We start from the raw sequence: 13,395 nt of genomic DNA, 5'->3' as shown, positions 1-13,395 counted from the left end.
CACAGACCTTGAATACAGAGTTGCATTATGGGTAAATCAGATCAAAGTTTTTTTTGTGTATTTATCAAGTAACTTATTATCATCAGCCATTTTATTTATCTATAGGCACCGTCAGGGACGGACTGACAATCTGTGCGTTCTGGAAAAGTCCAGAACGGCCGTCCAACCGAGGGCCGTCGGCAAAAAAGTATAATAAAGCAATATGAACAGCCAACTGCAGGGGCACTAATACGATCACTTATATGCTGCGTGTAAAAAAACAACTAAGGAAGAAGAGTCGGCCTATAGCCACTGACAGAAAGTTAGGGTTATAAGGTTTCACTTTTAAATTTGCTTACATTATATTTGAATAGTGAAGTTATAGTATAATAACGATAATAATAGCGATCCACTGTAAATCGGGGCTCCAGCCTTCGACTAAATGGTATAATTTTGCGACCTTTTCAACTAAACTTTTCAATTTGCAGTTTTGCCTCTACAAAATTACCCAACTCTCTTTGATTATACGCTGTCATTTGCGTTGCGTATGAGAAACGTCAAATGGCAAACGCTCAAAAAGCGGGACAAAACTTGTTTGATCTGAGCAGCGCAGAGCATTATCAGCTCGGCCCAAAAAAACAGCGATCGCGGCCAAAGCAGCTGTGCGGGCTGATCTCGATCACGCGAACATTTTTACACAGAGCTGCGCGATTAACTATATGTTTTATAATTACAAGTTTGTGCAATTTGTGGTTTCTGTAGCCAGTGACATTCATTATTTTATGGCATTGTACATTTTTTGTTTTTATTTGAAGGCTGAGGCTTCATTAATAAACACAACCCCAATTATCATCATTGGTTTTGAGATGTTACTTGAGAATACCTTGTCTGATAGGCTACAGTATTGTGGCATAGTATCAGGACATCCTGGCTAGTGTCTGTCGCACACGGCTAGGGGCGAATGGCCGGATGATGGGCCTATTTGGGAGAAAGTCCAGGGCTGTTTTTTAGCCCCAGTCCGTCCCTGGGCACCGTCGGGCCTGGATTGTTGCAGTCCTTCAGAGTTTAGCTCCAAAAAAAACATTGAAACGAGATTGATTGGCTTGTTCAGGTGTGTTTGATTATGGTTGACTAAATCTGCAGGACAGCGACGTTGCCCATCACTGATCTATAAAGTTTCCATAAGTTATAAAACATTTTTTTTTATAATTTATTACAATTTGTATTTATTGTTTATGCTATACTCTATCATTTTTCATTTCATTACGTTAAGTTATTTGTAATTTATAATTTTTTTATATTATATAGATGTATATTTATTAATATAGTAAAGTATAATGTATGTAATAAATATTCATAAAAAAGTACGTTTTAAGTTATTTATTTTTTTTATTATACAGTATAATCATGAAGAGTATCTCTTAGATTAACCAGAACCTTTGCAATGGAACAGAGGTCAAATATTCATTAAAAAAGAATTTGGAAAAAAATCCAGGTCCAGGCACTCAGTAGGATGCAAAAGTTAAGAAGCCTTGATTATTTTAAATTTATTTTAAATTATTTTAAATTTAAATTATTGGTCAACAACACCCTGATGAAGGCCAGTGGGCCGATACGCGTTGGTGTTTTAATGCTTTAGCTCTTTAAAATAATAAAGGCTTTTTAACTTTTGCATCCTACTGAGTGCCTGGACCTGGATTTTTTTCCAAATTCTTTTTTATGAACATTCAACCCTTCCATGAGCACCAGAGGATACAAAGGATACCAGCAGCGCTCCAGTTCCCCTTTGTCTAGAGGTCAAATATTGTTTAAAAACATTTGAAAATGTAACTGTTTAGTGACTCGGGACGTCTCCTTCTCATTCATTTTTTTAAAGTTAGACATCAACCTTTTTAGTATTCCTCAATCAATTAATTATAAACAATATAAGAAGAAAATAAATAAAAATAATCCAATTATAAAAGAATGCCTGTTTTCCCATTCATCTTTTGTAAAAACAAATTGTATAGGGTCGCTAACGACCTGAAGGTGTGTAACAGTACAAGTATATTTTTTCTGCACAACAGTAATTTAATCTTTGATGACTGCATGCAATTCACATTTATTCCACAAAGGTGGCAATGTCTGATACACAATGATGAAGTGACGTTTCACTCAGTTACCGCAGGCAGAAAACAAAAGAATAGGAAGTATCATCAGCAAGACTGATATAGAAAAGGATGGTTTTGAGAATATGTTTGATGATGATGATATAAAACATTCTCAAACTGAACCCTTCCCAGCTCTAAAAGGTAACAAAATATGCTTTTGTTTTATTCTTTAATATCAGGAGAGTTTTATATTATCGTGACAGGTAGAGACCCATCCGTGTTAGATATAGGTCCGGGTTGCTAAAAACCTGAATATGTAATAATGATTGGCGAAACATTCATGCATTTAAGGGTTAATATGTTTAAATTATCTGAAGAAAAGGTGAGTGGTAACAATGCTAGGATGTACCTGGTGGTTTCTAGGGTGTTCGAGGTGGTTTCGTACTGGTCCAAGTCAAACGAGCCCTTCATACAAACTGTGCAACGTCACAAATTTGAATGCTTTTGTTTGTTGTTCAAATTCCTGTATGCATTAGTAATAGTGATGCATATATAACCCTCTTTCTCTCTCGTTCTCTTTCTCTCTCTTTCTCTCTCCTGTGAATTTGATCTGTGCGTCCTTTCTTGCCTTCAAGTCATTAAAATGCTAATGCATGCTTTAACTTCTCAATTTTGTGGTGACAGAGTAGGACGCAGAGTCAGTAGAAGTAACCCTTGCTTTTCCTCTCTCTCTCTCTCTCTCTCTCTTAATTTCTCTTTTCTGTTGCTCTAATAATTTCTCTTGTAAGTGTAATCAGTTGTCAATATAATGTAGTTATTAATCACGCTATAGTGCAGTCTCAGTAAAGTATAAGCATAACAGGCAGATTTTTAGATTTAGTAAGGACTCAACTGAATGAAGAACTGAAAGTTTTTTTTCTTCATCAGTGTATTATGAGCTGTTGTATTATTCATAAGTTACAGTATTTGTCATATTTTTTCCCTAAGATCTTTTTACTGTGAAATTTTAAATAAAAAAATGTTGCACTAATGTCATAATTTACATTTTCAAGTGGGCGGTCAAATGTTAATACTATTCATCCGTCATTCCTTTTTTGTGTTGGGAGAAAATTTTGAGTTACTGTATGTGTTCAAAATACACTGAACTCAGTTTCAAAACAAGGACATTTTTATTTATCATAATATGACTCATTTAAACTCACTCATGTTGGCACAGTCTGCAAGGCACATCGCCTTTCAAATGAAGAAGAATAGACATGTACAGAGGGAATACTACAGTGTGACACAGGAAGGAGTGGAGACAGGGGACAGAAGAAAAGAGAGGAAATATGCATTAGTAATCAGACCAGAGCAAGTGGGTCACTGAGTTTATTAAGAAAGGGGAGAGAGAGAGGAAGACATGCTGAATTCAATAACACAGAGAGCAAAGTTTAATTCAATAACCGCTGTATCTAGGAATGAAATGCATGTGTTTGACTATCTGTTCTTGCCAGAAAATGTTTGTAAGATTCTCTGGGTGTGTTTGTGTGTGTTAGTGTGTGAACGTGAATACATGTATATGTGTGTCAGCAGATTGGCCTTCTGTAGGGGGGAGCCGTGCATTGATTTCCAGCCTAAAGTCCAATCACATAAATCTAGTCTGGCTTGAGACACCATTCCTATTAGCTCTGACTGGATTAACGAGACCGCTCACACACACACACACACACACACACACTCACACAGTTGACCTTGCCTATGCATTTAATTAAGCTTGTCTACATTTTCTCACACAAACAAACACCCACATTTTCACACAAGGCTGATTAGAGACATTTGGTCGGCTCTGAAATGCAATGCAAATATGATAAACGGCATTGAAAATGATAAATATGGTTGGTTACGATGATGCATGTTAATGTGTGTCATGTTTGTCTTTCAGAGACCAGAGAGGATCGAACTAAGAGGCTGTTCAGACATTACACTGTGGGCTCCTACGACAACTTTACCTCATATAGGTAAAGTATACATAAATATGTGTGCATGCATGATTATTTAATATATGGGCATTTTGATGATCAGTGGTTCCAGGCTAACCCGAGACAGAGCATCACCAGTTATCCTGACTCAGTGGATTCGGGAATTTGTAGTATTGAGTCTCTACTGCCATCTAGAGGATAGAGGTTGTCAACACACTGCAGTGCTGCTCATTCATTAGGTGTTATGTTTTCGTTTTTTACTGCTCACATTTGCTTTTAATTTAAACAGTCACATTTGTTCCTCATTGCGTGTATCAAAGCTAAAGATAATTACTGAAGCACTTGATTCACTTGAGTGCTAAATAAAATTTTACAGCTGAGTGTAATATTAAAAAACAGCCAGCACATGCCATTAAGTAGGAGGTCATGTTTTACATTTTGCTCAATGTTACAGTCAGTGTAATTGCACATGTAAGTCTACTTAAATAATATATATTGTGTTTAACGGGGTGTACACGCTAGATTTTAAGAATGCAAAGTTAAGTCTGTCCAACCAACGGATATGAGCAACGATATGTTGCATGCTCTAATAAAACAAATAGGTCACAGTTTAGATAAGGGTCCAATTCTCACTATTAACTAACCACAACTTTTGCCTCAATAAACTCAATTACTGCTTATTAAAAGTTAGTAAGGTAGCTGTTAAGTTTAGGTTTTGGGTACGATAAAGCAATGTAGAATATGATCATGCAGAATAAGTCATTAATATGTGTACTAATTGTATAAGTAGTACTAACAAACCGCCAATATCCTAGTAATATGCATGCTAATAAGTGTTACCAACAAATAATAATAAATTGATACAACTTTACAGTAAGGTTCCAGTAAGTTTAGTTAATGCATTATCTAACAATGAGAAATACACTTGTTACAGTATTTATTGTTATTTGTTAACATTAATTAATACAAAATACAATTGTTCACTGTTAGTTCATGTTTGCTTTGGTCCATTAAATAATACAAACAACAACTTTTGGTTTTAATAATGTGTTAGTAAATGTTGTAATCAACATTAAGATTCATTATTATTATTTTATTATTATATTATACATTATTATTATTCTATTCCGTTTTTTTATTCCAAAATTATACGTTTTGGCATTTAATCCAGTTTCTCACGACATTACACATGCAGCTTCTTATTTGATGTTTGGATACTTTTTGACTACCAATTTGTAAACGGCAAATTTGCAGGTCAGAATACGTCATGTTCAGCAGCAATTTATGCTTTATGCTTGCATACCCATTCTCCCTAGTTTTGTTTCTGCTATTTTAGTCAGTTCTGTTGATTACACTGTAATGAAATGTGTCTCTGAAATTAAAGACTGATTGACGTGGGAAGGAGGATGGGGAATAAGATGACTTGGAGAATAGAGAGAGAGAGAGAGAGGGGATTAATTACTGGAGTCTCTCTGTCAAACTGATACTTTTTACTCCATTCATCTTCTCTTGCCAAGCTGCTCAACAACAGCAAACAGGTCTAGAACAGCAGCTTAAAGAACTGCACCCAGTCAAATCAATTACCTGCTGTATCAGAGAAAAAGACTCTAAACACACAAGACAAACGAAGCCACTCCCAGACTCTTAAGAAAATTGATTTCACAATTTGAGATATGAATGAAAGACCATCACCTTGCTGAAATCCTCTAAAAGGTCTCCCAACTCAATATAATAGATATAAAAGAACTATAACAGTTCTTCTTCCATATGTGGAACCCCATTAAACCTTTTTGCATGCATTTTGGGGGGTTTGACCTATGTTCAGCTACACTGTTAAGTGCACTAAACTGAGTTAGCACACGCTGACCTAGCTGTGAGGCTATATGTGAATATCAGTCGCTGTACAGAGGTTTAGCTTCATGACATGGACAATGTGGAGCTAACTCGCTCATGTGCGTTCCCCTCGGCACAGGAGATCATTTTAGGGAGTTGTACGCACTACATTGACAAGAAGTCAGCGCTACAGGAAACCTTCTTCTTCCTGAGGTCTAATGGCCATTATATTCATTTTCACCCTTCATTATCTCATCAAATTATCATTAGGTGCTAGATTAGCTGAACTTGACAGTGAGGGTTTTTGTAAGTGTATAACAAATATTTGAAATGTTTAATGCCTTTATATGACTGAAATTTTCCATGAGACAACCCAGACAATGTACATTAACTGTCATGCACTCTCACATAAGTTCTTAAGTGATACTTACTCTTTTCAACAATATACACTGCCGTTCACAAGTTTGGGGTCGCTAAGATTTTTAATGTTTTTATAAGTCTCTTCTGCTCACCAAAGCTGTGTTTATTTGATTAAAAATACAGTAAAAATTGTGAAATATCATTCCAGTGTAAATCAGCTGTTTTCTATGTGAATATATAGTAAAGTGTAATTTATTCCTGTGATCAAAGCTGAATTTTCAGCATCATTACTCAAGTCTTCAGTGTCACATGATCCTTCAGAAATCATTCTAATATGATGATTTGATGATCAAGAAACATTTATGATTATTATCAGTGTTGAAAACAGTTTAGATTTCTGTGGAAACCGTCATACATTTTATTTCTCAGGAACAACATTTATTTGAAATAGAATCTTTTGTAACATTATAAATGTATTTACTGTCACTTTTGATCAATTTCCTTGATGAATAAAAGTATTAATTTCTTTAACTTCTTTCCAAAAAAAATTAAAATTCTTACTGACCCCAAACTTGTACATGGTACCATGCAAAATACCATGGTATGTTTTATATATAAGTATATTGTTACTTCAAATTTATTTATATTTGTATATTATCATTATAAATATGAGTTATAATTCATCCCAGTTAATGTTAATTTCAATACTATTTCTATTACATTATTAAAACCAAAAGTTGTATCTGTTCATTTTATTTGAGCAAACATGCACTAACAATACTTGTACTTTCCCAGTACTTTCTTATATGGGACAAGATATAATATAAAGCATTTGTTCTTTGTTACTTTTTTATGTATTTATTAAATAGATAATGGGAAGTTTAACCCAAATATTCCACCGTCCCAGTTTAATGTGGCTTGTCTGGGATTTTGTTCGTAAACAAATCCACAGCAAATGCCTGTTCCAAACGCCCGACCGTACACTGATGTTATCACAGGCGTGACTGCTGTTCTGTAGGACAGAGCATTTCGTTAACCCGAGGCGCTAACGACACGAATCATCTGTAATTGATCTAATTGATTCTCCACTGCTTAATTAGATTCTTGTCACTCCTAATGCATCAGTGATGAAGCCCCTCGGGTATGAGAGAGAGAGAGAGAGAGAGAGAGAGAGAGGGAGAAAGAGAGAGATGAGCTTTCTTCTGATAGTTGATGATACAGACACCAGTCATTGCTCTGGTCCCATGTGAACACATAGACAGCTTTTTGTCATTTTGTGGTAATTATTCTACAAGCGGCTGTTCACAAGGACTTTATTATGCTCTGTTTGTAAAACAGATTTCTAGATGGTATGGGAGTTATTATAAATGAATTGCTATGTTTAGAGAGATTTTACTATATTTTCCTGTAGCTTGGCTGATAGCAATGCCAAGGTCATGGATTTGATTCCCAGGGAACACAATCTGTCCAAAAAAAAAAAAAAAAATCACCGTAACATGTTTTCACTCTACACTTAACTTTGGATTGATGTCTTTTTAAACCCTCCACCAAACTAATTCATAATTACTCCATTAAATATTCATGCACTTTGTACAGCTGTAGAAACATCCACATTTTTATCTATACAGTGGAAGTCAATAGTCTCCAATAGTATTTTTTTAAATAATATTTTCATGTAAAAGGTACTCCAGTAATCTTTTTATTTTTACAACTTCAAAAAAAAAACTATAATTTACAGTGTAGGTTAAAGTTGCTGTACAACGTAAGTTGTTGATCTTTTCTTCCATAATGTAACGTACATAAGAGTTGATTATTTACGGATTATCAATTATTAGAAAGGGGCTGAATAAATTATCTTACGTCATCAGCTGTTGTTACATTTTGAATCAAATTTACGACCTCAAAACCAATTTTGAAAAAGTTAAACATAAGCATGGATGAATGTTTCACAATAAGATCAATAACATTAATTTAGAAAATAGATAGGGTTATATTTCATTTTGTGTCTACTTTAACCCAGAACAGTTTCAAGTAGGAAAGGCTGTTAAAAGCTAATCAAGCGTCCACCATATGTCACCATATGCAAACAAGCACAGTTAATCATAGCAGTGAAGTTAGTAATGTGATTTTTGTATGTCTAAGTGCACTGTTTGTATGTGTGTGTTGGCGGGGGGCTGTCTGCAGGCGGGTAACTGTGGCTCACATGAGTAAGGAAGAACAGATTTGTCCCTGCTGTTAGCGCTGATGATAGCTATCTCCATGCATCCAGACAGATGGACTCGGGATGGTGATGGGGGGGAAGAGACCACTATAGAGAAAGATCCTTTGTGTGTCTCTGACTCGCTTTCTCATTTGTGAATGCTCATCCTATCTTTTAATCACTGTAAGGCATGGATGCAGGATTAACATTGTCTTTTTTGCCTTTTCTGGCTTTTAAAGGGTGTTTTTTGTGTGTGCGTATTTGGAGTTGGACAGTGAAAGAGTTGAAGGCCCTCATATTTCTATCCTTTCATTTAATAGCATAAGAGGCTGGATATTAGTATTTTGTCCAATCTCCTAATGCAGTTAAAGAGGCTGCACTGGAGTCAAACAGAAGGACAGAAGCTTCCACGTGAGATTTTTCATATTGTTCATATTGTCCACACTCTCACAGCCACAGCTTTTAACCCGATTGGCTCATTACTGGAGTGGGACGGGGATCAGGGAGAGTAGCGTTGTTGGGGGTATGTCCAGGTGGTAAACCCCACCGCCCGGCTGTGGAGCTCTTCATACAGGCATGGTGCTGGAGTCTGACCTCACTGTCCTGCTCTCTCTTATGTCCAGTGATTACATCATCGAGGAGAAGAACGCTGTGCTCCAGAAGAAAGAGAATGAGGGATTCGGCTTTGTCTTGCGAGGAGCAAAAGGTAAGACCTGACTTTGAGCTCATGGCCTCAGTTTGCTATTACAGTCAAAGTTTCAGCTTCCTTCATGTTACTGGGTTACATTACACACTTAAAGTCAGCAACAAATGACATTTGCATCCCATTTTACTTTAATAATGTGATGTATTTCCAAGTGAAACAGATTTTTTTTTTTTTGAAATAATTTTATTTGAGAATTGATTAGATTGTGAAAACTGGCCAATAATTTATGGAATGGAGCTAGACTTTAATGCAATTTTACTACAACAAAATTTAGATAGGTATTTGGTTAAAGCTACACTATGTAACTTTTGAACCCTCTGGCGGTTAAAAAATAAAACTGCATGTGTCTTGCAAAAGAACATATGCAAATGTATGTTTACAATTTCCAGCTAAATTCATCCCGACCACCCTATGAGGTTTATCCAAGTGTATTTATAGCTAAACTAAAATATGGTTTGGAAGAGGGATTTTTTTTAATTTTTTTTTCACTATCCCATTAATAACATTTTATTTTGTAATAAAAAGTTACATAGTAAAATTATATATATTTTGACTTGGGGTCTTTATGACGTTTTTAAAAAGATGCATTAAATTGGTCAAAAGTGACAGTAAAGACTTTTATAATGTTACAAAAGGTATCTACTTCAAATAAATGCTTTTTTTGTATATATTCATCAAGAAAAAAATCCAGAAAATAATGCATCACAGTTTCCACAAAAATATTAAGCAGCACAACTGTTTTTGTGCAAAAGTCAGGCATAAAATATAAACGCTTATAATAGGCTTATCATAGTCAATCATCGTAAGATAAAAATATGTTTTCGAAGAAAGATTGATGATGTATTGACTCATTATTTACATTTTGTTCATTTAAAAAAATAAAAGTTACATAGTGTACCTTTTAAATTAATATTCTTCTAAAACGATATCCATTTACAATTATTTTAGTACATTTTTGTCTACTTGGTATATTCACACTAGAGTAACATGAAAGTTTAAACTCAATGCAAATGAGTGCAAAAGTGTATGTGTCTTACAGATGCAGTTCTGGTGACAGCATAATAGAGTTAAGTGAATGTTAACTTCATTACTTATAGAAATGACACAATGTGAACCAGTGACCCTGATATTTGATTATGTAGCATACTTAACAGCATTATTAGACAGTTGTGTTTGACAACATATACAGTTCAGCAGGGTTTGTGTGAGAGTTTGTGAGCAAATGTGAGGAGTGTGTGTGTGTGTGTGTGTGTGTGTGTTAGTGCCCAGTCTCTGGGGTGGCACCATCCTGGGTAGGAGTTATGAGTTCCTAATGCCATCTGTTACCCACATGGTGCATTAATATTTCTTACGAATATGGGTTTCAGCTGGTCTCTGATTTCTTAACTCCTATACTATGACTATTTCAAATATGAAGAGCAAAGCACTAACAGCTTTATTTAGACATATGTTTATATTTACAGAAAGGCTCATTTAAAGGTGAAGTATGTCATTTTTGACCATTTTTAAATGCTTTGACCTATCCCAGCAGAGATACCTATGCGTATCTATCTAGCCATTCATTAGCTATGTTTCCATTCAGAGTTACGATATTAACTTGTGCGCAAAATTGGAATATCACATAAAACATTTGTGAATAAAGCACCGTTTCCATCCCATGTGTTCAAAAGAACAAAATCATCACTTCCTGGAAAACTGCCACAAAAATATTTGTAATGAAAATGGAAGTTGCTGCAATCAGGGAAACCATTTATTTATTTTTTCGCACATTATAAATGACTTGCACCTCAGAGCGCGCCGACGAAACGCAATAAACGCTGCTATGTTATCTTGCGTTCGGAGATGGAATCCTGGTGTTGGGGAATGCAATCATGTGAGACAGTTCTGAGAGGTAATTATACACAACCATTTTGATGACAGACTTTGGCTCAGGCATTTCAGAATGACCAAACCAACATTTGAGATGCCGTGCATTGACATTGATCGGCTGGTTAGTCCAGTAATCCAATCCAATCACATTCACTGTTGAGGCAAAGTCATGTAAGTTGCGCATTAAGGGACTTATATGGTAACTGATTCCATCGAAGTTTATGCGCATGTCTTATCGGATAAAAAAATATCTGCCTCAACTGAGCGCATAAACGTTTTTTTTAGGCACATTTTTGGGAATTTAAGCACAAAGTGGTGTTTCCATCCAGCGTTTTTTTATACAATATGCATAAAAATAGGTGGATGGAAGCATTGCTATTGGCTTCACAAAGGGTCTAAGAACCAGTATGTGAAATTGCATATGATTTTCTGTTTTTATGTAGCGGAGACACCCATTGAAGAGTTTACACCCACACCTGCCTTTCCCGCACTGCAGTACCTGGAGTCTGTGGATGTTGAGGGCGTGGCCTGGAGGGCGGGGCTAAGGACTGGTGACTTCCTTATTGAGGTATAGGATTGATTTGTCCATATCCCCTTTCATTATGTTTTACATCTTCAGCACATTAAAAATGCAATTGTGTTGTGCTGAAGCTGTGTAATGACATTGAGTCTAGTCTGAGATGCTTTGAATGTGTTGGAGGGGCAGAAACAGCTATGATTTGTTTGTGATTGGTCTCTTAGGTGAATGGTGTAAACGTGGTAAAAGTGGGACACAAGCAGGTGGTGTCACTCATCCGGCAGGGTGGAAATAGCCTCCTTATGAAGGTGGTGTCAGTCACACGCAAGCCAGAGTCTGAGGAGACAGTCAGGAAGAAGGGTAAGGTGCTTGTTCACTTCCAACAGAACTGATTTAGCTTACATATTAAAATGCAAGTGATATTAACATGGTTGCAGCTTATAAACAAGGTCTGCAGCTTAATATATTGCTTAAATTTAGTTCATATGTTTTCTTGTGTGTAAGTCAGTTACACAAAAATCATGTAATATTGTGAATGTGGTGTGGTATTGAGGTACAGGGAATGTGCTGACTGCTGGTTTTGTTTGTTTATTGTGGGCGGGGCTACTGCAGTCAGACAGAAAAGCTCTTAAAGCCACGGGTTGCTAGGGAACCAGCCTTTGATGCTCTGTACTGTGTATGTAATGATCAGACATTGAGAGATCTCACCCAGCAGGGCGAATCTAGTCTCAAACACGAGGAAAAGAAATGCTGCAAGAATGAATAAAGGAGCGAGTCTAATGATCACAGCCGATCGTGATGGTAATGACTGTGTTTTTCAGAAGAGAAAACTTCAGGAGCATTAACTAAATGACAGGGTTGTTTGTCACAAAAAAATTGTGATGACTAAGCAGATTGAAGCGTCAAACTGCTTTCTGTGCAGCTTTTCCACACACGTTTTCCACACATTTGTGCGTTCCTACACCCACTCAATCGATTAGCAGTTAAATTAGTCTACTGGTAGAGTTATTAGAACTATAGCAGAACCTCGAAATGCAAAGGGGAAGTCTATTCAGTATCCATGTAAACTATCCTCACATTTATCTGCAACTCCCACACAATCCGAACCCTTTATTGACCTGTGTTTGGCTTTAGTTGATGATGGAGCAGCACAGTAAGTAAGTCGTTTAGCTGATGCTTTTATCCAAATCCTCTCAGAGTAAGGTTTGAATCTGGCTGGCGGGTTGGTTAGTCTGGTCCAAATAGTGTTGGCGCTTTAAAGGTGATCAAACTTCTCCAAGAAAAGTGCCAATAAGCGCGACCAAGCTTAAAGAAAAAAAAAGTGGGAAAAATAGCAACAGATGCTATTTATTCTAAGGCCGTGTGTCCACCAAAGTGGCTTTTTGCTCGCAGGTTTCTCTATAGAGCTCCCCCTACAGCTTCGGAATAGATATTTGACAACATTGTCGTAAAAACTCGTTGGCGACTCTCCCCCCTCCCATCTTCTCCCTCTGGTCATGTGCATTTGTTTTCAAAGAAGCCGGCGAACGCACAGAGCCATGTCCACTGAGGTATGTATGATACACAGAAGGCTAGCATGTAAATGTATGTGTGTAGTGCCGTAAAGCAATTCGTTACATCGCGAGACCTGATATCACACGATACTTCCGGCCCACCGGCCCAAAGTTGCAAGGGTGTTTTTTCCGCTCACAGGCGGTAGGGGGAAGCGAGACGGCCACCATTCAACCCGAAAAAGGTCATATAACCATTCCAATGATTCCGAAGCTGTTCAGTTAAGGTAAATTAAACTGAACTGAATAGTTCCCCTTTAAAGGCGCTGAGTGTCTGTTTCACACATTTTTCGGTGGTTTTTTTACCGGTCAGCGAGAATTGAAGAATGGTCA

At 36.6% G+C, this 13,395-nt stretch overlaps 1 protein-coding gene across 2 annotated transcripts in view; it reads left to right on the top strand.

The window, feature by feature from the left end:
• shank3a (SH3 and multiple ankyrin repeat domains 3a) overlaps nt 1-13,395 on the top strand; it is a 329,586-nt gene that overhangs the window by 297,705 nt on the left and 18,486 nt on the right. For both annotated transcript variants that reach the window (XM_084408788.1, XM_084408789.1), the window contains 4 exons: nt 3,991-4,066; nt 9,044-9,126; nt 11,439-11,563; nt 11,737-11,872. In XM_084408788.1, the coding sequence (XP_084264914.1) occupies nt 3,991-4,066; nt 9,044-9,126; nt 11,439-11,563; nt 11,737-11,872 (420 nt within the window). The remainder of the gene's footprint in view (nt 1-3,990; nt 4,067-9,043; nt 9,127-11,438; nt 11,564-11,736; nt 11,873-13,395) is intronic.

This window comes from Rutilus rutilus, assembly GCF_951802725.1.
Source record: "Rutilus rutilus genome assembly, chromosome: 5".
Classification (NCBI taxonomy): Eukaryota; Metazoa; Chordata; class Actinopteri; order Cypriniformes; family Leuciscidae; genus Rutilus; species Rutilus rutilus.
Note: the sequence above shows the minus strand (reverse complement) of the source record. Positions and strands in the feature narration are given on the sequence as shown.